The sequence below is a fragment of the Parambassis ranga genome, chromosome 22 (genome assembly GCF_900634625.1).
Source record: "Parambassis ranga chromosome 22, fParRan2.1, whole genome shotgun sequence".
NCBI classification, from domain to species: Eukaryota; Metazoa; Chordata; class Actinopteri; family Ambassidae; genus Parambassis; species Parambassis ranga.
Window position 1 is genome coordinate 1901052 of NC_041042.1, and position 27045 is coordinate 1928096.

At 47.0% G+C, this 27045-nt stretch overlaps 2 protein-coding genes across 2 annotated transcripts in view; one reads left to right on the forward strand and one right to left on the reverse strand.

The window, feature by feature from the left end:
• Window positions 1-27045, reverse strand: part of LOC114427176 (transcription factor IIIB 90 kDa subunit-like) — a 60930-nt gene that overhangs the window by 32835 nt on the left and 1050 nt on the right. The window contains exons 2-12 of the mRNA XM_028395041.1: window positions 25515-25723; window positions 23454-23534; window positions 20608-20781; window positions 18148-18179; window positions 15086-15158; window positions 8894-9043; window positions 7207-7300; window positions 6801-6927; window positions 6029-6068; window positions 5829-5921; window positions 5349-5651 (exon numbers count right to left, since the gene is read on the reverse strand). Of these exons, the coding sequence (XP_028250842.1) occupies window positions 5349-5651; window positions 5829-5921; window positions 6029-6068; window positions 6801-6927; window positions 7207-7300; window positions 8894-9043; window positions 15086-15158; window positions 18148-18179; window positions 20608-20781; window positions 23454-23534; window positions 25515-25698 (1351 nt within the window). The 5' untranslated portion in view covers window positions 25699-25723. The remainder of the gene's footprint in view (window positions 1-5348; window positions 5652-5828; window positions 5922-6028; window positions 6069-6800; window positions 6928-7206; window positions 7301-8893; window positions 9044-15085; window positions 15159-18147; window positions 18180-20607; window positions 20782-23453; window positions 23535-25514; window positions 25724-27045) is intronic.
• Window positions 10499-14583, forward strand: LOC114427177 (BTB/POZ domain-containing protein 6-B-like). Its single transcript, XM_028395042.1, has 4 exons — window positions 10499-11500; window positions 12245-12335; window positions 12439-12557; window positions 13012-14583. Exons 1-4 carry the CDS (start codon window positions 11073-11075, stop codon window positions 14042-14044), a joined length of 1671 nt encoding a protein of 556 aa, XP_028250843.1. The 5' UTR covers window positions 10499-11072; the 3' UTR covers window positions 14045-14583.

A 27045-nucleotide genomic window follows, 5' to 3' on the forward strand; every position in this document is an offset into this window, starting at 1 on the left:
ACTCATGATTGGCCGTCCATAGAGAGCAGTGTGGGCCTGAAATAAACAGCTCTTCTTCTTCTGCTGTATATCAGTGACGCCCGTGTCCCAGCGCTGTCATCGCCTGTCTGTCTGCCTGTCTGTCTGTCTGCCCGCCCAATCATGTCGCTCTGCTCCTCTGAGAGGTCGCGTCCATCCGGCCATATGTCCGTCAAGCTCTACTGTATGTCCCCGGGCTGTGAAAACACACTCAGGCCTGACCAGCTGTCCCAGCATCAAGATGAGTGTGTGAGTGTGTGTGTGTGATAAATTAGTGATGAGTCATCATTAATTAAAGGGACAATCTCTGTTGTTGATGGCCACCAGCTTGAATCCAGCAGCAGATTAAATATTTATTCAGCAGGTGCTGAGATTCATGTCCCCCCCCCCACGTGTTTGTATTAACACATTTGTCACTGATTGAGGAATCGCATCTAAACTCTGTTTATGCACTTGCTAATTAAACAATATTTTTAGTAATATTTGGAAAGATGTTTGTTTTTTGACTGTTGCTGTATCAGGACAGCCGGCTGCTGTGTTCTACGTCTCACTTTAAATTCCTTAAAGTGTTGTGCACTAAAAAAATTCTGCAAACAAACAACTAATTCTGCACTGTTCAGTGCAACTAGGAACTCCTTGCTGACTGACGTGACAAAAATTCAGAGTATTCGGCTGACCTGCAACTTTCTGAGAGTGAAAAAACGTCTAAATATCGCACATACTGACTGCAGGTTATTCAAATGATACGTTTTGTTACACTGCACAAGGTTCTCTTTTTTGTAGCCATGATCGTGTCGTCCACATAACTGCTGTATGTGTTTCTCAGCTGACATGCAGAACGCCCAGAAAATGGAGTGTAACTGTACCACAGCAGGATACAAAGCAAATATAACGCAGGCAAATTGTCTCCAGTGTGGATTCATACATTATTTAAAAGAAGAAAGTTGTGTCATTTAGCACCAACATCAACTCCACTATTCGTTTCTGTTACAGTTCTATAAGTTTCATCTCACATTTTTTCACAGGTTAAAACCAACTCTGTGTTTTGTTTTTCCCATTTCTGAAGACAACAATAATGCAGGATCCATCCATCCATTGTCTTCTGCTTATTCAAGGTCAGGTCAGAGGTCAACCCAGCCACTTCCACAGGGTAGACAAGAGCCCTACTGAGCCCTGGGTCTGCCTGAGGCCTCCTCCTGAATGGACATGCATCCTAACCAGATACCTGAACCCCTTCACCTGGTTCCTCTCAACATGAAGGAGTAGTGGCTCTACTCCGAGCCCCTCGCAGGTGACCGAGCTCCTGCCCCTGCTCCTAAGGAAAGCTCATTCTGACCACTTGTATTTGAGGTCTTTCGGTCACTACCCACAGCTCGTGGCCATAGATGAGGATAAGAATCAGCCGGATCAACTAAACCCTCCCTAAACTCCTCCACCTCCACTCCTTTCTGCTTCTCTGTGACAACAGAAGCTGCAGATGTGGAAACGCCGGCGGCTGCTGGGATCAAACCTTTGGCGTGCTGGTTTGAAGGTTCTGCCCCCCGCTCATTAATATCACACAAAGACGACACAAAGAAGCTTTTTCCTTCCTTCAAATACGACTGCTGAGGAGGAAAAGTGCGCAAAGGACGAGTCTTTGCTTTTCCTTTCATCCCTCTGTGGACGGAGAGAGATGCTCATTTAAACTGTAATTGACTCAGCAGAGCTGCTGTCAGAGTGCAGATCTGTGGGAGAGCTTCCACCACGCCCTGCAACGCTCAGAGACAGAAACTGATGTGAAGGAGAAGGATGGATGGCAGCAAACGCTTCAGGGGGACAGCGCCGCCTTGGTTTCTTCACACAGCCCCCCCCCAACAGAAACGAGGTGTGAAACAAAGCTGGACCTTAAAAAATCTGATGGATTCTTCAAAGACGGACTAAAATCTCCAGTTTCACACGCTTCAAACGGCTCTTTCCCCCCAGACGTTTGCAGGCAATAAAAGCAGCAGAGTGGTTTGACAGGAGCTGGGGAGCTGTGCTCACAGAGGTAGTTAAGGTCGGGGCAAACGTCATTGATTGAACTAAGTGCTCCGCTGAAAACAGTGGGCCTCAATCAATGCTGCCTCTAATGGTGCAGGCCGGCGCTCCCCGAAGACCGCCGCTACAGACCAATGTGACAAAGTCATCCGGAGAGTCACGTCCTGGACAGCCGGCCGCTCTCCGGGCTCGCTTTCTCCTCCGACGGCACAAGTTAATGAAAATGCCATTACTCAGACAGCACGTCGATGAGGGAGAGACGGGTGAGGCGGGGTGAGAGCCGGAACGGAGTTTAACCAGGCAGGGAGAGGACTCTTCAGTGTTTCAGTGACAGCTGTGTTTCCAAAGTGGAGTCGTGGTTCAGAGCAAAACCTGCAGACAGGTTCATAAAAACCGGAGCGATGAGGACTTCTGGCCTCGGTGCACCACCATATTACATCTGAAGGAAAACAAACAACAACTCTGCTCCACTGACAGACAATCAGTAAATCCAACCAGGTCACACTCGGCAACAGAAAGACCTGCTCAGGTCTGGAATCAGATGATTCTCTGGACTGATGAAGATGAAGCTGGAGCAGCACGTCTCCAGTGAGACATGGAGGAGGCAGCGTTATGGACGTGGACATTTATGTCTGCTGATGTCACAGAGTCCCTGCTGCTTATTGATGATGCTGATAGAAGCAGCAGGGTGACTTCTGGGCTGTATAGATCTATACTCTCTGCTCAGATGGAGACAAATGCTGCAGGACAGATGGACAATGAGACAAAAACACAGACAGACACACAAGAACTGAGAGCAGCTTCACTGGCTGAGGCAGTCAGCTGATCGCAGCCCGACAGAGCTGCTGTTCACGACTGAAAACCACAAGTCAAGGCGTAAACTTAGCCCTGGTCGAGTCCAAGGGCTCCACAGGGTTTCCTTAAAGTGGTGAAGGCGTCCTTTCAGAGGCCCACAGGTTATCGTTCCAAGACTCATGAAGCTGACTGTAAATGACCTGTGTATGTGAGGCGCCCGTTTTACGTCTCATTTAACAAATGACACGTCAAGACGTCATTAAGTAAACTTTCTTCAGAAATAATCTCTGCTGATGGTGCATGACTGGATGGAAACAAAGAAATGGAGCAACACTCCACATGCCGCCATTTTGGAGGCGCTTGACTCCACCTAACCTACCAAAAACGTATGTGAGGGGGTGGAGGAGGAGTGTGTGTGGCCACACACACACACACACACACACACACACACACACACACAGACACACACAAGGCTGTAAACATGTTTGGGAACTGCAATCGTGCTAATAAGCATCTACAAGAAGGTCAGCAGCACCTGTTCTAACACGACAAGGGTCACATGACTAAGGTGACCAATAAGATTACATCAGGAAGGTTGATCGTCTTGAACATTTAAATAAAAAAAGACTTTTAGCTGCTTGTTTATCTGCTGAGACGACTTGATCAGTGTCAAAGAAGAAGAAGAAGAATGAAGCCAGATACTTTTGCAGATACTACAGTGAGGTAAAAACCAGGACAGCTGCTGTTCCTCTGAATAACCCTCACAACAAAGTAAACAACACACAAACAGCTCCTGTGTGTGTGTGTGTGTCTGAATTTCCATCATCCTGAAAAAAAAAGACCCGCCGATGACTTTATTCCAGAGAATCTGCTCTACGCTTCCTTTGTTGTTCTCTTTTCCCCAGGAGGATCCAACAGTACGCCCTCCTCCACTTCCTCCACAGCCCTGCCCTCCGCTAACAATGTCCACACACACACACACAGATGAAAGGCTCAGCCCTAATGACAAGGTACCATGTCCACTTAATACTTCAAAGATGGAGCTTTTTTTGTCTGTGTGTGTGTGTGTGTGTGGGTGGGGGGGGGGGGGGGTCACTGTGCCCCGCCCACATTCACCACAATTAGCCGAAGCCTGGACCAAGCCAGCACCAGAGTCCACAGAGGGGAGATACAAACACACACTAATGTCAGCATGATTACACACATGTCCACACAGAGTTCTGTGTGTGTGTGAAGAGAACGATTCAGACACGTTCAATCAACATAAGAGCTCATGATCCAGAGTAGCTCGCCCCCCCCCCCATCAGCGGTGAGGTCAGCGATGTTATTGGGGGGCGTTTTAATCAGGTCTGACCTCAGACATGACATCATAGATCAGGTTTTTATTGATGTTTCACCTCATTTAAGTAATCATACCTGAGCAGGAAATACAGTGTGTTTCATAAATAAGGATTTTTTTGGTCATTTTCCCCAAATTTCCAGCATTAAAAATGGTTAATATTTAATTTTCATACTTTTTTCCACATCAGAAATATCAATTTTCTTTTAAATCAATATTTTTTTCTTAGAAATCTGCAAATTTAATTCCAGAAAATTCTCATTTTCTTCATGTAAACATCTAATTTTGTGTTTAGAAAATTTTCACTAATGTTAGAAAAGTTTCACCCCTCACTCCTCTATCGTTTTAAAAAAAGGATTTATTAGAATAAATAGTCCGCATTTATGGTGGGTCGGTCTTTTAAGCCACAATTTTTGCGTGACAGATAAAAGTTTAGGGCCGTTTTTGTAAAACACCTTTTAAAAGGTTTCGGGTCAATATTTATGGACGCGACGGGGCTCCAGCTGAGACTCAAACCTGCGACCTTAAAGTGACGAGAAGCATTAGACCACATGAGCGGCACACCAGCATCCATCATCAAAACACACTTCACCTCCCACCCCATAAAAACACAGGTTACCCCATCAGGACAGATGTAGCTGCTCGGCACCGTTACATCACATCCATCAATGCCACTGCAGCGCAGGCGGAGGCGGCGTGGAGCGTTCTACTGCTGTAATTAGGTAATTATAGTCGACGGGTGATGGATCCCTGTAGCCGTTTTATTTCTGAAGCTGATAATAAGTCACACTGACAGAGGGTGGGATCACTCCTACGGTTGTTTTCTCTTTGATGAGCAGATTTGGGTCACTTGATGCATTTGCATCTACCTGTTTTAGGAAAGTTTGGAACATTTTCTGAAACTCGACGATCAAAACAAAGGCAGAAATGTCAAATAAAAGATTCAAACTCTGCATGAGGAGGTTAAACACAACATGACAGACACACAGCTCAGAGACCAGGTTTCATTAGAACAATTAACCCTGCGAGCGCGCTCGCTGAGGTGGAGATGCACACCGGATGATCTGCTTTTATAAAGACCTGGGAGGCAGCACCAAAACTCCTCCGGTCCTGTTTATGAACAGCGCCCACAGCTCGGGTCTTTCCGATAAAAACACAGTAAGAACCATCCATCACTCACCGTTCTCCTTCTCGTTCTCGATGCAGGTGTTGATGGACTCAGAGAGGCCCAGAGTGGCCGACGTAGGCAGCGGCCCCAGGATGGACTCCAGCGACGGGCCTTTCCTCCTCGGGGTGCCCTCCTCCTCTTCCTCCTCCTCCTCCTCCTCTTCCTCTGGGTTCTTCTTCTCCAGTTTAATCAGCGCTTCCAGCGTGAGATCGTGGAGCTCTCTGCCGAAGTGTTTGGCCACAGCCTGAAGCTCGTCTTCCTCCTCCTTCAACTCCTCCTCATCTGCCAGTGACTCAGTGTCGCCATTTTGCACGTCTGTGAGGAGAAACAGGAAGTGAGTGCGGGGGCTCTGAGCGTGTTTTGGAGGATTTTTATTTGAGACACAATAAACCACACTCATAAACAAAGGCTGCACAGTGTGCCTTTAACTGTCAGGATCAGCCATTCTCCCTCTATCATGTGACCTTCAGGTCCCAGGATGACGTCACTCACCTTCCTTGGCATAGGCGGCGTAGACTCCTCTCAGTTTGGGTCTGCTGCTCTGGAGCTCTGCGTCTATTTCATCCTGGTATTCCTGAATTTCATCTGATGAAGAAAGAATAAGGACAAGGTCTAAAACAGAGGGTTCACTAAGAAGACCTTTTCTAACCCTTTGGTTTATAATTATGAGGGCAGGAGGTTTAGTTTTATACCTTCAACGTCTCCCATCTTCTTCATCAGCTCCAGCTCCAGCTGCAGGGAGGAGGACAGAGGACAGAGTGAGACTAGAAGACGGTTAAACCAGGACGTCTTCTTCCCACAGTTTGATGAGTTTCACTCTCTGTAGCTGAAACTTTTACCCCCAGAATTTGCTTCCTCTGTCCGTCGTTATGTGACCACAACTTTGTACTTGACTCCAGCTGTGGTGGATGGAGTTTGTTTTCCGGTTGTCATGGAGACCGTCTTCACAAGAAGATGCTTGTTTTGCTTTTTGTTCAAGGTTGAAAATGAACCTAAACGCTCCTCTGCAGTACTTCACTGTAAACTTAACCAACTTTATTTCTTCCATAGTTTAACACTCTCACTTCACCTCACACCGAACAGAGAGGAAGCACCCCAACGCCAACAAATCGAAAAGAAAAGCCGTCTCTGCCAGACTTATTTGGTTTTCTCCAGCTTTCCTAACGTTCTGCAGAGCGCTCACACGTCTTCATCCGGCCTTTGCTCATGTATGAAGGCTCATTAGCTTTGGTTAGCACTTTAGCAGTGGTGCTCCAAAGATTTAATAGAGTGTGTGGACATGCAGAGATCGCTGACAGTTTAAGTTTGAAGGTTTTTACCATTCATTAATTATTGGAGGAAGCCTGAGGGCCTGAATGTGATCATCCAGATAATATAGGATGAAAGTTTAATATGCCTCATGTGGAGGAAAATGAGTCATCTCATCAGAACCCATGTGAAAACGAGCGGACGTGTTCTCCTCACCTGTCGGGCTTTCTCCTTCCTCAGTCCGGCTGTGTAGCACGGCGGGTCGCACTCCTGCTCCAGGTCCATCTTCATGAACTCCTCGATGGTCAGCTGACTGGTGGGCGTGTCCTCAAACTCGATTAGTCTGATGCAGACGGTGCACATCGAGAAAGAAGTCAGACAGAAAATAATTACAGTGAGTCAGAGGGAGGTTTAAAAAGGAGCTCATGAACCTCTGGACCACAAAATATTAATTTTGTGTTTGGTAAATTTAACAATTCATTCTCAGAAAATATTCACGTTCATGTTCAGAAACGTACAAATGTCGGAAAATATCCTAGTGACAAAATTTGTGGATTCGTACTCATTTGTAATTTTTTTTAAACTAAAACATTTGTACAACAATCTTACAACCAGCCTTCACCTCTTTCTCAGCGTGGTTTCACACACTTTCACGACGCTGACCACTTCTTTGACGGTGCGGCGGAAGTCGTGCATACGAGCGGCAACAAGAAGAGCTGAAGAACAAAAACACACACACACACGGGATGAGATTCAGGAGCCACATCTTAAAGAAACAAAGGCATCACAGCACTGAGCACTCAGGTGTGATGTTTGTTTTCAGGAGTTTCTTCTCCATAAAGACTGAAGGGGGAGAGAGCCGGCAGGCCGCCCCCACTCCGAAACACAGTTTTAAATAGGAGTAACAACAACACTAATATTATGCAATGAATAGCAGTGTGAGCCTTGAAGGGGAACAGTTATATAACCGTCATTAGGGTTGCCCAGCTCAAGAGCCTGTTAAAAGATAGATGCATGCTTCTGCTTCCACATGCACACTTCTAACAGCCTTCAGGAGTGCAGGGCTGCTTTTAGCTCCGCTGAGGACTCACTCAAACATTTCATCACCATCACCTACAAAGCACGGAACTTTAAAGTTGCTGGTTTTCCTTTTTAAATGCAGATTTTTAACTTTGCCATTTATCTCTTTGCATTCGTAACCCCTTTGTCCTTCAAATTATCGGGATGTTCTGAGAGAAACTTTCAGCAGACGCGTCTCTGCTCCGTCAACAGAGGAATTTGCATCATATTTGGGAACAAACTTTTCCTTCTTTCCATCCGAGTGTATCTTCCTCAATGATTTATGATGCGCAATTAATTATTCAGGCGATGCAGCAGAGGAACACAGAAAGCTGAAAATTGAAACCATGAGCGTAAACATGCAAAGGAAAGGAGAGGAAGCCAGCGATTCCGAGTCAGGACGTCAAAGCCCAGCGCACGCAAAAAACGGGACGCGACCAGGAAGGAAGCGCTGCGAAGAGGAGAGGACGGCGAGCGCACGTGGAGAGACGACAAGCGAAGGAGCAGAAACTGAACGTGTCGGTCAACACAGGAGTATCAAAACTGGCTTTGGTAAATATACAAATAAGTGCACAAGGGGTAAGTAACAAGGGGTGCAGTTCCCCGACTGTCCACTGGAGGGTGACTTTAAAGCACAAGTAAACAGCCAAGGATCAGAAAAACATGGTTCTACGTTGGCTGCTATGGACCCATGAGTCCCTGACCACCACACCCTTTCCAATGAGCCCCTCCCTGAGCCTGGCTGCAGGGCGGGGCCCGGGGTACCCCATCCCAGGTGAAGCGATAAAGATCCCCAGGTGAAGTTCCTTCCTATGAACTATGTTCAGGCATCATAAGGAGGAGGGGTTCTGCACATGTCCAACTGGGAGGAGGATTATATCTCTCAGCCCAGGAGGTGGCCAGGGATGGATGGAGAGAACCCCAAACCATCAAATTAAAACTGATGCATAGAAGCCTCCATATAGGATTATTTGTTACCTTCACCTTCACTGATCAGATCAGTAAAACGTGTCAGTGACTTCAGCAGTGTTATAAAAATAAACTGCTCCTTCACAAAAATCGGACTTTCTGGTGCTGTAATGAGGTATCACTGAGCAGAGCAGCTTTCTGAGTGTCTGAGGTTAAAGCACTTTGACTAAAGTCCACCTCGCCCTTAATCACTTCCCTTCCTCAGATTTTTCTGCTCGAAGCCTTCAAGCTGAATCCTGAAATAAAACTGCACAGACAGCAGAAGACAGACTGCTGGTTACCTGCTCCGCAGAGTCCCGATGGCCTTCGCCCCGCGTCCATCCAGTCCCTCTTCATCCTCTGCACCAGCCGCAGCGCTGTCATGGAAACGTCGTGGTTCTTGTCACCAAACTCCAGCATTTGGGTGAAGCGGGGGATATACAGGCAGGGGTCTGAGGGGGAGCAGAGAGACTTTAGAAAGGGACACAGATGATTTTTAACTGTGGCTGAAGTTAACCCCCCGAAAACACACACACACACACACTCTGCCACCTGTGTGAGCTTCCCAGTAAAACCAGTCTCCTAGCACTGGCTGCTAATCAGCTTCACTGGAGAGCTGGAGGATTAGCATTTAGCTCGAGTGCAGCTCGAAGCAGCCTGTTTCTCATTCAGCGTCTCCTGTCAGATTTTTCTCAGCTGGCTAGAGAGGACTTGAACGGGCATCCGTCCAAACACCAGCTCTCCAGAGACCAGTGTCTCTGAGAAACTTGTCCACTGAATTATAGAAACTTTATGGAAAACATCGTCTCTCAGATTTTACCCTGAAATCAGGAGGAATTCTGTTTCCCCTGCAGTGAAGTCAAATATCTCTGAAGTCAGTGTTTAAAGAGCGGTCCAGAGAAAGACTGGAAATAAGATCCAGGCCGGTCCCTTCCCCCCGCCGCACCGTGTAATGATACGTCTGCAGAGTCGGCCATCTCTGCTGAAAAAAAAAGTCTTTCACTGTCGAATATGATCTGTGACGCTCGGGGAGTGCCGCAGTTTACTTTTTAACAGCTTTCTCTCCAACCTGCGTCACCTCCCGTCTCCCCCCAAAATGACTTTGACGTCCCCCAGAGACGGGCTGCATGAATAACATTAATGTGAATGGAAGCTGCACTGTTCACCTGAAAAAAAAAGGCATTCGGGTCCATTTAGAGGTACGGATGAGTGAATTAATTGCTGATGCTACACTCCAGTAATGTGAAATATTGAGGTGTGATTTTGTCAGGCTGTTTGATCGGCACAAATAAAGATCAGCATCAAAAATGGCCAAAAACAGCAGCTACAGACATGTACATTTATCCTCCTGGATACTTATAACAATACAGAGATGCAAAACAAAGTGAACAGAAATGGTAACATCCAACTTTTATCAATTATGGGATAATAATGTAGTAATTTTTTGAACTTTTTAATTATTATTGGTATAATATATTGTGAAGTATTATCATTAATTATAAGGAATTAAAACAAAAATGTTTTAGTGCCCCTAAAAATATCAAATTTGAATAATTAAAAATAATATTATAGAAAAACACATTTGTTTTGATACAGAATATGTACACTGCTTTGGTTACTTTAGTAATAATGTCATATGTGAGACAAATTTCACTTAAAAAGACGCAAAGGGGCCACACAGAGGTGAAAATGGCCGCAGAATGGCGGGAATAATCCCGTCAGACATGTTTGTAGTCCAGTTTTTCCACAGAGGGGGCCTTTTCACCGCCCGGACCCGCTGTGCGTCTCTCTCCGGCCCTGTCCGTTCTGCTGAGTGGGGCATAAGGGGGCGGGGTCAGAGGAGGGGGGGGGGGGGGTGACGCACTCTGCGGAGCTGCTGAGGGAGGCGCCTCTTTTCCTCTGACGTCAGCGCGGTGCTCGATTCTGATTGGACCTCAGAGAGCCCTGGGCGTCCGAGAAGATCACGACGATAAAAAAAAGGCAGAAAAAAAAAGAGCCGAGCTTAAAAACTCCGACAAATGAGTATTTACCTCCGAGGAGAGCGGCCGACACGGAGCAGCACAGCGGACTGCGGCTCGGCCGGTGGTTCGGAGGAATATCGGTGAGGATTAACGGCAGGACTCGGTACAGCCGCTGCTGTGACACTCCGGATTAAAAAGGGAAAACAAGCGACGCTTCGTGGACATTTCTGCGTCCGGAGAGGATGAGCTGACCGCCAGACGGAGCCCGACTGTTTACGGTCCAAGTTGGCAGCGGAGGAGGACCCGGACTCCCCCCCGGACCTGCAGGATATTTATACGTTTCCGTGTAAACTTCGCTGTCGATGCCGTGTTGAAGCGGCGCGGTAGGACCCGGACTCAGAACCCCCTGAAGTCTCCGCGGAGGAATCCCCCCCCCTCTCTTTTCACGTAGTTCGTTTCGACCCCAAATCCGACTCACTTCACCGGGTGTTAACTCGAAGCAGCTCGGTTGTTCGTGCCGATGCCAACGGCAGATTGCAGGTTGCTCCATCATGGCCGGATCATGAGGTGTTTGACTTATCTACTCCTGCTTCCAGAAACCCTGAAAAAGTCCAAGAAGGTCGGCAGGCTCCCGGGCAGGCTCCCGGTATGTTATGAGATCCTGACTCTGTCCCTGTCGAGCAAAAAGAAGCAGCAGCAGCAGCAGCAAAGGGAGAAGGAGAAGAAGATGGCTGCGGAGCTGTACCCCGCCGCCAACACCAACACCGCGCACAACCTGGCCAACGGCACCACGGTGGCGGACACGGAGAAGACCAAGGAGGTGCAGGTGTGCCAGGCCAGCAGCAGCAGCAGCAGCGCCGCGACCACCCCGACCACCCAGCAGAACATCAACAACAACAACGTAGACCCACCCAGCTGGCAGTGCAGCCACCCCACACTCCGAGAGAGGTAAACACACACAAACACTCCGTTATTACGAGCGTCACCTAAACGCATCATGCACTGTAGAGTCAATTACCAGGTAATAACAGCACTATTAAGTAATTACAACACTACTCGATCTATTAAGTCAGTAATTATAACTACTGAATCATTATTACATGATATAAAGTAATAACCGTGTATTATGAAGTTATTATCTGGTAATAACACTATAATAACATCATTGATTAATATGGACAGTGTTGAGTTATGATCTGATAATAACACTATAATAACATCATGATCAAGTCATTAATATGGACAGTGTTAAGTTATTATCCGGTAATAACACTATAATAACATCATGATCAAGTCATTGATTAATATGGACAGTGTCGAGTTATTATCTGATAATAACACTCTGGTCATTATCGATAACAGGACAGTATTTTTGGACTCTAAAGTTTCTTTAACTTGCTGTGTTGATATAATAGAAAAGTGCAGGTGCTTTTATTTTGTTGCAAACTTGATGATTATAATTCAATGCTCAGCTGCACTGATATGAACCATCAGATTCTGCCTGTTGTTTTACTGCTGCCCCCTAAACCAGACTTTTAAAAATAACAAAATCTGCCTCTTCTGGATCTACAGCCTCTGTGAAGCCTACAATAATAAGAGCAGTGTCTGCAGGCACAGGCAGTGTGGGAGGACTTGCTGTTATTCAATACTTAAAGGCTTGTTGGTAAAAAAAAAACCCTGCTCTGCTTTCAGGAATGCCTTGATGTTTAACAATGAGCTGATGGCCGATGTCCACTTCATTGTTGGCCCTTTGGGGGGATCACAGAAGGTTCCGGCACACAAGGTAAAAACCTCAGGGTCGAGACTGAAGCGTCTTTAAAAGTTTGTTTTATAAAAAGCCAGGCTTGTGACTGATGCATCCTCCCTCCTCTCCCCTCCCCTCTCAGTATGTGCTGGCCGTGGGAAGCTCGGTCTTCTGTGCCATGTTTTACGGCGATCTGGCGGAGGAGGAGTCTGAGATCCATATCCCAGATGTGGAACCTGCTGCTTTTCTAATTCTGCTGAAGTAAGCCACTCACCCTTCTCTCCCCCCCCTCCTCCACCTCCCCATCACACAGCCAACCAGAAGGCAGAGATGACAAGCGCAGTCAGTGTCACTTCAAAGCATATTATTACTCATCCAAAGCTGAGCAGAGGCGAATGCCAAAATGCTGGGAGCGCCACAGAGCAGCGGCAGCAGCACGGTGCTCTGTAATTGCTGGTTTTCTCAGCAGTCTTTGTTCAACTAGAAACATTTTTTCCCCTTTCCTCATCCTCAGCCTGACAGTCCTCTTATATGCAGACGACTGGTTATAAATAACACGTCTTTGTAGCTCATTCTGTAGCATTGGCATGACAGCAGAGTATGTGAAAAGTCATCATACAATCCTCTTAGGGAAGAAAAAGCTGATCAGTTCTCTCCATTTTGCTGCTCTGTGACTGCATCAGTGCTGTATTTCTGACATATTTCCTTCTCACAGGTACTTGTACAGCGATGAGATCGACCTGGAAGCAGACACGGTGCTGGCCACCTTGTATGCCGCCAAGAAATACATCGTCCCCGCGCTGGCCAAGGCCTGCGTCACCTTCCTCGAGACCAGCCTGGAGGCCAAGAACGCCTGCGTGTTGCTCTCCCAGAGCCGCCTGTTCGAGGAGCCCGAGCTGACGCAGCGCTGCTGGGAGGTGATCGACGCTCAGGCGGAGCTCGCGCTGGGGTCAGAGGGCTTCTGTGAGATCGACCTGCAGACGCTGGACATCATCCTGCGGAGGGAGACCCTGAACACCAAGGAGGAGGTGGTGTTCGAGGCGGTGATGAGCTGGGCCGTGGCGGAGTGTAAGAGACAGGGTTTGGTGCCCACAACCAACAACAAAAGAGATGTGCTGGGCAAGGCGCTGTTCTTGGTGCGCATCCCCACCATGAGCCTGGAGGAGTTTGCCAACGGGGCGGCGCAGTCTGGGATCCTCACACTGGAGGAGACGCACAATGTGTTCCTGTGGTACACGGCGGCCAAAAAGCCCTCGCTGGACTTCCCTCTGAGCGCAAGGATGGGACTGGCTCCTCAGAGGTGCCACCGCTTCCAGTCCTCTGCTTATCGGAGCAACCAGTGGCGCTACCGCGGCCGCTGCGACAGCATCCAGTTCGCAGTGGACAAGAGGATCTTTATCGCTGGTTTGGGGCTGTACGGGTCGAGCGGCAGCAAAGCCGAGTACAGCGTTAAGATCGAGCTTAAGAGACAGGGTGTGACCTTGGCGCAGAACCTGACAAAGTTCGTGTCGGACGGCTCGAGCAGTACGTTCCCGGTGTGGTTCGAGCACCCCGTTCAGGTAGAGCAGGACGCCTTCTACACGGTGAGCGCCGTGCTGGACGGGAATGAACTCAGCTACTTTGGCCAGGAGGGCATGACGGAGGTGCAGTGCGGCAAGGTGACATTTCAGTTCCAGTGCTCCTCCGACAGCACCAACGGGACCGGAGTACAGGGAGGACAGATCCCCGAGCTGGTGTTCTATGCGTAGGCCGCTGTGGACCGCCCCCCGCCTTCTAAGTAATGTAGCATCAAAGACACTTGAGCAATGTCACACTAAATGGCCTGGTTCGTTCTCCGAGAGACTATTTTAAAAAGCGAAGGAGCTGTTATTTAATTTAATGTTATTTTTTTATTTAAACACTGATTTATTTGCTCTGATGCTCGTGTCTGACGGCTGCAGCTGCTGTAGAAACAACATTGATAATTACAGTGATCTGTGGTTACGTAATCAAGCTGAGCTCCACAACTGGAACACAACTGCTTCAAACTGTGTTGTTACTATAGTCTGAGCAGCAATATCACACAAGGAGCAAACTTTATGTAGTGTCATGATTCGAAAATGCAAAAAAAAAAAAGTAGAGCTGTTGTCAGAGTTGTTTTGCACTTCAGAGGATGGAGAGAGAAAAAAAAAAAGAGTTGTCTTTTTGTAAAATACAATTTAAACTGCGAACAGCTTGATGCTGTTAAAGACCAGATGTGTTCTGTACAAGAATGCTTATGAAACATAAAGGTTATAATGTGACTCAAGCCGGAGGATGGATGTCATGTCATTGTGGGTAGAGGGACTGAGGGGGATGTGAGGGGCAGCAGCGCCCTCTGGGTATTACAGTGGGAACTACAGCCTTATTTTATGGGAACGTTTCATTCTGCTGCTATGTTTTACAACATTATGAAGAGTTTTACTGCATGTCTGTGGGACAGGAGGGATGCTGTGGCAGGAAAGAAGCATCGTGTCCCTGCTCCTCTGAGAAAACAGCATGACCATGGCTACACGCAGACCTCAGCCATGCACACAATGATGGTTTCTAATGGTTGATTTTGCAAAAACGTAAATAAACTAAAAGTTTTATCCACTCACATCAGCTGCAGAAAGACGTTTTAAAGCCGTGCTGCTTGAGCTTTAACCCTTTAAGCCCCATCAGACACGAGGGAACCTTTCCTCAGTGTATCTATGGAACATTCTCCACTGATCATCAGTAGGTGTAGGTCTGTGTGTGTCTGTGTGTAGGGGTGTAGCTGAGGTCCGTACCTATAGCTGGAGCGTTGATGCACAGCTCTCTGGCCAGTACCAGATAAGTCCGTCCCAACACGTAGACGTTCACCTGAGGAGGAAGAGGAGGAGGAAGGATGAAGATGAGTGACACATTCAAAGCCACTTACTGTCAGCTGTCCTCCCACAGAGCAAATATGATTGAGGATATCAGGATATGAAATGAGGCTGTTACGTCAGCATTAAGTGTTCAGGTTACATAATTGAGCCACAGGCTGCGGAACATGTCGCCTCCATAAGTGTGATTAAACACCGAGCTCTGCTGCTGCCGTTTAAATCGAAACACCTGCTGAGATCTGAGGTTTCCCTGCATCGGACGACCCTGTGACCTTCCTGTATCTGAAAGCAGGATTATTTTTATCATTACCGCGGCGACCTTTACAGACCTCTGCACCGGCCATTGTTCCAAACACGTCAGCGCAGAGGCAGAGGGACCCGAGGTTATTCTGATAACACAGTTTTCAGAGAAAAGAGAGCGAACCGTTCACCTCAAAACCCCAAACCTCTGCATCAGAGAGTGTCTTTAAACTGATTATTTCCTGTTTGAAGCGGTCAGGAAACCACTTTTATCAAATAAAACAGGAACTTTCCAACCTGCCAAATCCACTAAAACAGTTAATCTACCTTCTAACCACATCTGTGGTGAAGAAATGTGACTTGAGTCTAAAAAGTAAAGGGGACTTTTGCAGAGAACCCATGAAGAAGTCTCCAAAAATAAACTCATTTGTGTAAAAAGCAAAACATTCTGCACAACCAGGAAGCCCTGTTTGACTCACATGTGACCTCATAGAGTTTTAGCCGATTTACTTCCTCTTTAACGGTGTTACTCTGCACACAGACATGTCTGAGTCCTCTCAGCTTGTAGCCATGATGGTGCTGTGTGTGTGTACAGGACTTTATATGATGAGCCTACACTGACTGAACCTGTGGAAGCAGTGACAACCGTCCGAGGGTTGAAATCCAGAATCCTCCAGCCTAAAAAACTTGATAAACTGGGAGATGAAATGTTTCCATTTCTAACTTTCTGGAACAGGATCTGATGAGAAGTCCCTGGTGCGGTTGAAACTAGGCTGAGCAGCAAACTAGAAACCTGGATTTCTGCAGGAAGAGCTCAGTGGGTGGGTGTGGGGGTGGGGGGTGGTGGGTGTGGGGGTGGACGAAGGCAGCAAGTGTGTCATCAGGGTTATCACAGTGGAACCTCCCATCACAGATGTTTCATTGTGTTTCAGGCTGCAGCACCTCCAGAAGGCTCTGCAGTAAATCTTAGACCCGCCCCCGCTCCTCTGATGGATACTGCTGAATAACAAAGACACAGCTACACACATCTATCAGCTTCTCCACAGATTAACCTCAGAATGAAGCTGCAACGTGCAGCAGAAGGCAGCGAAAGCTGCAGGAGCAGGTCGTGAACTCGGGTCAGATCTTTGTCATTCCTTCAGACAGACTCTCCTCAGGGTGAGGATGGGTGAGGGGGTGGGACAGGGACAGACGGACTCTCGCTCTCAGCCCCCTCTGGAGTCGGGCAGGGACGCAGATGCTCCTCTGCTATTCTGGGAAACTGGATCCCAGCGAGGAATTTATTCACGAAAGCAGAAACGGAGGAGGAGGAGGAGGATGGTCACTTCCAGTCACACTGCCGTCTGATTACAGCTGAAACAGGTACGTGGATCATTACTCGTGATTGCTGGTCTTAGGAAACTGTGTTTGACTGTTCCTAAAGCTCCACAGGTCCCCTCACAGAGCTCTGTTTTAAAGCTGAGGTTAAAGGAGGCACACGGGTCGACCAGCACGAGCGCCACAGCTGTTTAAAACGTGCGATTCTTACAGGGATCCCTTTTAATTAAACATTAAAATTAGCCACCCGGAGCGGCCATTTTCCAAACAAGACACCGCTTGACTGTGCACGAGGTGTCCGACACCAGAGAGACGCTGCTGGACACCTGCTGGTGAACGCAGCGAGGGTTAAACGGCTCCAGATAATCACAGTAACATTTACAGTGATGAAGGAGGAAGAACTGGATGACTGACGCTGAAATAAGGCGGCCATATTTCTCCAACTAGCACCTGGACAGCCACAGGTGAATGTAAGCTAACAAGCTAAAGGCTAACAGAAGCTGAATTTGGAATCACTGCACTTTTAAAGACCCCCAGGAGAAGATAATCCCCTCTGCTTTGAGGTGATGAGTGAAACCTTCCAGGTCAAAGGTCAATACTAAATGCCGCACTCACACACACACACAGCGAGTCATTTAAGAGTTTACAGCTCAACAGGTGGACGGCGAGGTCCAGGCTGCACGGGGAGCGGCGTTCTAACACAGGACTCCTGAAAGAAGCTTCGCAATGTGGAAAACATCCGAGCTGCTAAACAGCTTAAACTCAGTATTGATCCGGGCCTCATCAATGGAGCAGCAGGCCGAGCACGCCATTCATCCAAACAATGCAGCACACACACACACACACACACGGCCTGGGCGTGGATCCATAAAACAGTGATTGGCAGAATATCAGCAGCCCACAGCTGCCTGAGCATTAATAACCCCACCCACCCAAAATCCACTTCAAATCCACTCCCAGCCTCAGCATGCCAGGGCGTGCACGGTGAGGGCGGCGGGGGAGGGGCGGCCGGCTCCTCCGGGACAGCTGGGTGCATAAAAATAAAAAGCCCCCGACCAGCTGGGACTCCGAGAAACGTCCCACCAGCAGCACCACACCCCTGACTCACTGCGAATTAAACATGCAGCCCGTTCTAAATTTACACGCAAACGACTCGGTTTAATTACACGGCTGAGAGCTGGTGAGGTTAGAGGTGCATTATGGGAGAGGTGGAGTGGGTTTTTTTTAGGTGGTAGCTAGACGTTTAGACCCCTGGAAGTCAGACATAGAAGTTCTGGTGAAGTTATTCCAGCTTAAATGAGGTTATAATCTGACTGACAGAAGAATTAAAGGGTGTGGAAGCTGATTCACTTTGTGTTTTGAGGATTTTTTCCTGATGTTTTATTGAGCAAAACATTCACAAATAACAGAAAATATTCAGGACGTACCTGCAGGAGGTCGCTGAGATCCAGCAGCATGTCTGAGGAAACAGGTCAAGGAACCAAAGAGTCAAATAAATGATCATTTTATTACAGGGACTGCAGCAGGAACGAGTCCTAAAACCCAGAACCCTGATCATATTTTAGCTCTTTTGGAGCAGCCAACAGGTTTCCATGTCCCTGCCCTCCTTTGTTACTCATATAAATACACTGAGACAGTGACAATAACACAATAACTGCAGCTAATACAAAAAATCTGGACATTTTCTTGACACAAAATCCATCAGCGACCCTCTTCTAGTGCGTCTTAAATTGTGGATGCTAACAGGTGCTTCAAGGAGCCGTTTAAAGGGACATAAACGCACCATGTGTAACTGTTGTGTTATCATCAGCTTGATGAGTTTTCTATAGAAACCCGAACAGAACCAGGGTGACGCCGACATTCACCATCAAAGATAATTGATCTACAGATGCACGGCACATACTTCCTGTCGTCATGATGGAGAAGGTTATCAGTACCTTTGTGTTCATCAGGTTGTTTGTGCCGCTCAGACACACAGTGTGATGTGTGACAAAGTTCCTCCTCCCAGAAAGCGGATCTAATATTTACTTTGGAGCTGATTTCACACGTGCACTGAAAATCAACTGCTCCGTCCACTTCCTGATTTTACTCTGCACATGCTCAGATGACACCTTGATGGTCAAACTAACCTAACAACTCCCCTACATGACACAAAACACACACACACACACACTCCTGCCACGATATCCACCCATCCTCCCCTCCTGTATCCACGGTCGGCTAGGCCGACTGGCTGGTCACCGTGGTGACAGCGTCTCCGTGGCGACAGGTGCACCTGTCTCCAGGCTGCTGTGGTGGATTAGTGGGGGGGGGGGGGGGGGGGGGGTGGGGGCTTCTCTGACTATAAAAAAAAGGGGGCCTCACAATGGAATTAGCAGCCGTGCAGATGAAATGGAAAAGATAATCCCGGCGCACGCCGTCTGGAGATTACAGTCGACTCCCCATAATCAGGAAAATAAACGACAGCGGGTTCTCCAACACATCTGGGTGCACTGAGGGGGGAAAATAAACAAACACACCTCAGCTGCTGCAACAGGAAGGAGGACGTGTTTGAACTGATTTAAACCATCAATATCTGGTTTCAGTCTAAGTGACGCGGGACAAAATTCACAGGGCTCATTTCATCTGGAATTGAAAAAGCTATCTGATCAGCTCACAGTGAGGACACGTGGGGCTTCAGAGAGACGACGGACAGAAGAGCGAGGGATCTGCAGGCTAACGCCTCCTCTGTGAGGGCCTTCCTCCTCCAGGTCTGACCAGTACTCCCCTCCTCCTCCTCATCCTCCTCATCCTATGTTACCGACTCACCCAGCTGTAGAAAAAGGAAGTGAGCTATTTTTACCGCGGCTTCACTCCTCCAAACATACACAAACAGACACACACACACACCTACACACAGTAAACAATGCAGCAGGAAGGCATTACACGGCGATCGCCTCTTTTTCATTAGGTAAACCAACCCAGGCTGTCCATTACATAACACACTCATCTCCTCGCAGGCGAAGTGAGTCAGGCCTGAACTGAAAAAACCAAAGGGCGGCTGTGCTTATTAAAAAAGGATGAACCTAAAAGTCCCATTATCCCGACGCTGACACGCCGGCCTCCACTTCAATAAGCGGCCGTTAGCACATTATGAAACATTAAGGAAGGCGGCGTCGGGCCTCCGCTAGCTCACATCAAACACAACTTTGATGTGCCGTCCTCCATCAGCTCAACGCGCAGGTTCACAAATTTGTCCCGAGTAAAAACTGAAGCTGTTACAGTAAAGTGATTAAACAGCAGCTGAACCAGCAGGAAACACCGCTCAATCCCCGAGGAGGTTCTTTGATCAGAGCTCTGCTCAGAGGCCACTTTAAACACACACACACACACACACACACACACAGACACACACCTGTCTGCACAGGCTCGCGGTTCAAAAAGTTGAATTTCTTTGATAATTGGTTTAATGTAAATAAACAGGAGTCAGTGAGAAAGCTGCAGATCAGCCAGATTCTCAGATTTTTGACATGTCACTTCTGGTCACATGTCAGAAAATCATGGCTTCCTGTGTGCGGCGAGGAGTGCAGAATTATTTGTTTTTTACTGAATTGTTTTAACTGCAAACACAATTTTTGGGGAATTTTTTTATCTAAGTTTTTTCCTGACGGAATCGTATCACACATGAGGCATTCAAGAACCGCAGGAAAAGTTAACTCTGAAGAGTGTGATGGATGAATGAGTTCATTTTGCCGTTTGTTCAGAGCTAGCCACCTGGAACAAACACCGTCTCCACCTACATTAGCTGCATGAACTTGGTGACCTTGAACGCATCATGGAAGAACGAACAGAAGCTGAAATGACCGAGCGCATCATTAAAAACACATCGTTACGGTCAGTAAGGATACGCGGCGTCCCCTCGGTGCGGCACACCAGGTAGATGCAGGCGGCGATGACGTGTGAGGCCTTGCGTCCGCGGGTCAGGTGCTTAGTGAGCGCCATCTTGTAGAAGTTGTAGGCGGTGTCCAAACAGTGCTGGTTCATCTGCAGCTGGCGACCCAGAGTGTTGATGTGCTGTTTGGCTGAGACACAAACAGAGGCATGAGGGTGCTTTTCATCAACCATCAAGTGTTTACAACAACTCACTGCAAGCATGTCAGGACACACACACACACAGACACACACACACACACAGAGACACAGACACACACAGACACACACAGACACACACAGACACACCAGGGTTCCATTAAACACACATGTGTCTACATGAATATGGCTCAAACAAGCCTGCATGATCACATCGTTACACGCAATCCCACAAAAACACATGTTCCTTGTCTTTAATCACACACACACACAAGCTCAGGTGAACACTCAAGACAAAGGAGGCTATAATTACTGTGTGTGTGAGAGAGTTCATGACCTCAGAGGAGCTCAGCATCCTCGTACACACACACACACAGCCAGATGTTTGTGACCCACTGAACTGAGTGTGCTGTCTGGGAATGTGAGAGCTGGTCACGTCTCCTCATGATGTTCAGCATGTCTCACACACACACACACACACACATCATAAAACCATGTCTGGGTGTGTGTTTTGTGGTTGTAATCCCCTCAGTAAGTATGAAGTGTGTGAGAACACATGATTAAGATTCACTCTGACCGTCGGCCATGTTAGCAGCGTCAACTCCTATTACAGGCCAAGAAGTGGAGCTGAGGCGGCACTCACCTGTCACTCAAAGCAGCCACGCCCACAATTAGCATAATTTTAAGACATAATATAAAAAAGTAAACTTATCAATAGGGACCGATGCAGTGTGTGTACCAGGCTGCACACAGTAAAGCTGGACATTTTAACAGCAGGTCTGCATGGATTGACTGATTTTTGAGTCAGCCCCTAGAGGCTGCAGGAGGAACTGCAGTTTTTAAACACACCACATGTGATCTTAAAACCTGCTGCCTTTATGTGCACATAAAGAGCCCGACAAATATATCTACATCTACCAAACACCATCAGCCTTCTACAGGTGTCAGCATCTGTGAAATGTGGCCGTTGGACCTTTAATGCACCTGACAAACACTGAACACAAAGCTGACTGCAAGCCAACATGAAGCAGGAACATTTTCAGGTGTCTTTCCACTGATTTGCCCATAAAATGTCAGAATACATTGATGATGAATCAGTCAATGATAAACAATCACCAGCTGCAGATCCTACAGACTGCACCTTAACATTTACACCTGTACAACTAAAAACCGTTTACTTTTGGTCATGTTGTGAATGATTTTAACAATATCAGCTGACATTTTCAGCATATCAACCAAAAAAAACAACAATATTGGCCATGGTCGGCATCCTGGTAGCACCTGGCTCCACCTAACTCCTGGTTAATCCAACTACGGGCAGAGAGGAGCACAGCGACCTGTGCCGACACACACCTGCCACAGCTTTCTGGCCTGAAGCAGCTTTAAAAGCAGCATTTATATTCCAGTCACTGCAGCTCACAGAGGACACCGACCACAAGGGACTGCTCATACATTACTGTCCAACCCCAACACGGAAACACACAGAGAATGAGTGTGTATGCGCTTCCATCAGTCGGCGGGGAGGCGGTGGAGGCGCAGACGGCCGCTGGGGAACGTTTACAGGAGGACAGAAGAAGAAGAGCTGCTTCTGTCTGAGACGCCTGCAGACTCACAGACGGCCATAAATCTGCTGCCTGCACACACACACACACACACAGCTTGATGGGTATTCCTACTGCCACACACCCACAAACACAAACAACACACAGCCTCTTTATGCAACTTCTACTCAGTGTTGCCTCACAATTAAAGAATAATAAACTACAACACACACACACACACACACACTCTCTAACCTAATCCCCTGCATGCACACACACTTTTCTATTACTCAGCGTCTGCTGCAGTCTGACAGCTCTGTGACTCCACGGCTCCGTCAGCAGACGCCCGTCACCGCGGTAACCAGCTGCTCTGAGTCAAGCTCTGGGCTCTCTGCCTGACATCCAGCCGACTCAGAGCCGAGCGGTTTCCCCGATTCTTTTTTTTTTTTTTTTTTTTAGACCAGAGACAGAAGCACTGTGAGATTCATCCACACACACACACAGGAGGGCCCTCTGAGGTCGCTCCAGGGGCCGACAACTCAATTTAGAAGCTGACAGGTTGATGATGTCAGTGGACTGTGGAGCATCACAGAAATAGAAGCAGCAGAAAGGAAACAGATTTGTCAAACGCAGCAGTGACGGCACCTCAGAGTGACGGTTTCAGAGTCTCGGCTTATTGATTAGCTGCAGAGTCACGGTGTCTTCATCACTGCAGTTAAAGTGTCGTTTACAGAGACAACCAGCAGACAAAGCTACATTTTAACCCTGTGTTTTTCCACAGATTTGTTTATATATATATAAAAACATATCATTTATTATAAATCTGAAAAGTGTTTAACATCATGATTTTATTTTGAAAACCTGCCGTGCCTTCCTGAACGGCGTGTTTGAGTAAACAGGACAAAAAGCTTCACAGTAAATCTCCTGTAAAGACTTTAATTACTCTGTTTAAACTTTAAAAACAGACATGTTGCAATGCGGAGACGTCTGCACGCCACGGTCAAAACAAACATGAAACATGTCCGACACACAGGCCGACCCCGACGTCAGAAAACGGTCTGTGACTCTGTTAGAGCCTGCAGGCTGTGAGGATGGAGAGTCGGCACCCTCTGCTGGTCACTCACCTCTCTGCAGTGTCTTTGCTCGGGACTCTTTCCCCATCCCCGAGAGGAGAGCATCTCCAAAGGACGGATGTTTGGCTCCCTCTGCAGGACAGAATGGAGACGCACATTAGAAATAAATAGATCACACAAACCAAACAATGTGACATTTAAATGTTCATGTTTTTAAGGCAAGAAAAGGAAAGGTTTATTTATACAGCGCCTGGATGGTTCATGGGAAACCGATAAGTCCAGGATGTACTTTGGTCCAAGACCACTCAGTGCTTTGTAGACCAGGAGTAAAGTTTTGAAATGTATCCTTTGACTTACTGAGTCTTTGTTTGTTGTGTAACATTGTGTGTAATAATTATCATCAAAACAACATGGAGAAAGAGAAAACAAAGAAAAGGTAAAATAAAAATGACTTCCTCCCTCCTTTTACTCACCCTCCTACCCCCTTCCTTCTTTCCTCCCCTCTCCTCTCGTTTCCTTCCCTTCAGTTCCTTCTCTCCTACTCTGTTCTCCCCCTCACCCTCCTACTTCCTTCCTCTTCCTGCCCCTCTCCTCCTTCCATCCTTACTCATGCCCTCTCCTCCTTGTCTCATTCTACCTTGTCTCCTACTGCCTCCCCTCTCTGACCTCACCTTAGTCCCTCCTAGGGGTGGGCGATATGGCAAAAATTTTATATCACGATTCTTTAATGATAAAATCACGATCTCGATTTTATCACGATTTGTTTTTACATTGACACTAATTTGCATGTTTCTGTGTAAATGACTTCAGGTAGCTACTCTGTCACTTCTATCTATCAGTAGATTTACAGGGCTAACAACAACTCTGATAACGTGCACTCAGTATTAGTTTTCAATAAACATGAAAATTTAAATAATTACAGAACAAAATTAAGTTTTATTTCAAATAGGTTAAAAGAAGACTAATGTAGTTCTGTAAAGTATTATTCAACAGTCATTAAACAGACTGAAGTGAGCCTCCTAAGGTTAAACAGTAAATACAGTATTGAGACTTAAGTAACTCCTAAAGTTCAATGTGATTTAGAACAAATGATCAAACTTTCATGGGAATCATATCTAAGGACAAACGGAGCTGCTGCTGTCAGCTCTGTCCACCGTTTAGTCCTCATATGGCCGACAGAAACAGCACCGAACATAAAGGTGGAGTTCGTTTTAGGGACCAGTTCCTCCGTTCTCTTTTCGTTTTCAACATTAAGCGCACTGAGAGTTGGCCGAGTGAAAAAAAACTCATGCGTCTGTGCGAACATAGAACTGCAATTAATAGAACGTGCTCTATGGACGATAAAACGATCTGTCCGTTCTGGTAGATCGCTGATAAGTTAAAATCCTTCACGATCATTTATCGTCAAATCGCACAGCCCTAGCCCCTCCCTCTTTTTATACCTTTCATCATCCTTCCCTCTCTCCTTCTTGCCTCCCTCTTTTCTTTAACCCCTCCTCTCCTTCCTCACCCTTTTCCTTCCATCCTCCCCCTCTTCTCCTTTAATCCTAACACCTTCCTTTCTCTCCATTTCTGTACCTTCTTACACCCCTTCTTATTTTCTCTCTAACAAACCAAATGATCAACCTGTGACTCGGTAAATAAAAACTTGTGATCAAAACTTCCAGCAGTGATCCAGCAGCACCATCTAGTGGCCAGTTGGGTAAACTACAACAGAGGACATAAACAGTGTGACAGTCCTGAGACTCAGCAGCAGACAAGCGTCCTGCAGGCTGAAGGTCAGAGATAACTAATCTGCAGGTAAACGTGATACACCGAGATAAGCAGCAGCCTGTCAACACACAACACACACACCTGTGCTGTGTGAGGACACACAACATCTCTGTAAATCCATGTTTACGGAACCGATATCATAACAGAATCCTTTAGGAGAGCAAAGGTGATTTGTCAAACCAGTGACATTAAATGTAGCCGAACTAGCCGTTAGCATGTGTTCTTTTTAACCCACTCCTGTATGTTCAGGCGAAAAAATAGAAAACAAAACGTTTCTGTCCAACGATCTAGGATGACATCATCCAATCTATCCAACCAGCACGATTGATCCATTCTCACCTTCTGCGGAGACAAACTGTCCGACGGCGAGCGAGCCTCCGCCTCCCGTCTCCACGAACTCCACCTCGGACACGATGAGGTTGTCCTCCAGCACGGAGCCGCAGGTCATGCAGACGGCGTCGCCACGAGCATGGTCGACGTCGATGTCCGTGCTGCCGCAGTTCCTACACACCTTGGAGCTCATGGTGCCGCTGCGCAGGCCGCAAAGCCTGATGGGAAAACAGGAAGGGAGAAACAAAGAGCTAAGGACCAATAGCAGCAGTAACAAAACCACCATGTTCAGATCCACTCCCTTAGGTCTTGATTAATCGTGCTGCTGAGTGGACATTCTTGGATGTTAGCGCCTCCTTCTGGCCATTCAGAATCACTTTCTGTCTCTTTTCCATTCAAACCCTAGTTTAAGTGGTTTTGGACAATAAACTGGACTAAGAACACTGAAGCCCTCTACAAGAAGGGCCAGAGCCGCCTCTATGTTCTGAGGAGGCTCCTTTAACATCTGTCGGACCAGGCTGAGGATGTTCCATCAGTCTGTGGCTGCCATTTTGTTTGCTGTTGTGTTGTTGTTGTGTGCTGGGGCAGCAGACTGAGAGCAGCGGACACAAACGGACTCAATAAACTGATCAGAAGGGGGTGGAGCTGGACTCCCTGACAGCAGGGTCAGACAGAAGGACGCTGTCTGAGCTGCAGGGATCCTGGAGAACAGCTTCCATCCTCTCCACCACGTGCTGCTGAGGAGCAGGAGGACTGATCCCTCCAACATGCAGCACTGAGCCACAGGAGGTCCCTCCCTCTGAGATCAGATCTAACACTGTCTTGTAATTCCACACAGTATAATTTGTATTATATACAACTACCAGTTCTGACTTGACTTGGATTTAGCTTTAATGTTTATTATCGTTTAGCATTTATTAGAATGTATTTTTAGTCTTGCTATTCTACCATATTTTATATTTCTAACCTGTTTCTGAGGATGCATGGAGCACCTGGAATTCCCTGGATCCATAAAGTTTCTGATTCTGATCAAGTCATGGTGTTTTATTTGAATCATTCTGTGATCTCTCTTCAAACGTCTGCAGCCTTTTAGTGCACATTTTATGGCGTTTAATTCATTTCCATCACTTGTGAGTCATTTTTTCCTTTTGCAGCACACGTTGAGTCACTTTTGCAATGTTTTCTGCTAATTTTGAACATCTTTGTGGATATTTTGATCTACTTCTTTTAAAAGCATATATGACATTTTCCTAATAACTGTGATAATTGTTTGTTTTTCTTGTCCTGTTCTTATGTTTTGTGCACATGTAGCCTCCTGTTCTTCTTACTTTCAGTCTCTCTGCAGACGGTTAACATTCATTTGGTCATATACTTGATTTTTTTTTTTTTCATCCCTTGGTTCTATTTTCTTCTATTTGTGGACTCTGTCGCATCATTTTACTTGTTTGTTGTCGTGTTGTCACCTGTTTGTGTCTAAATAATGACGCTCCCAGTGCCTGACCCGTTTAATGGACCAGTATCCCCAGTACTCATGTATGAT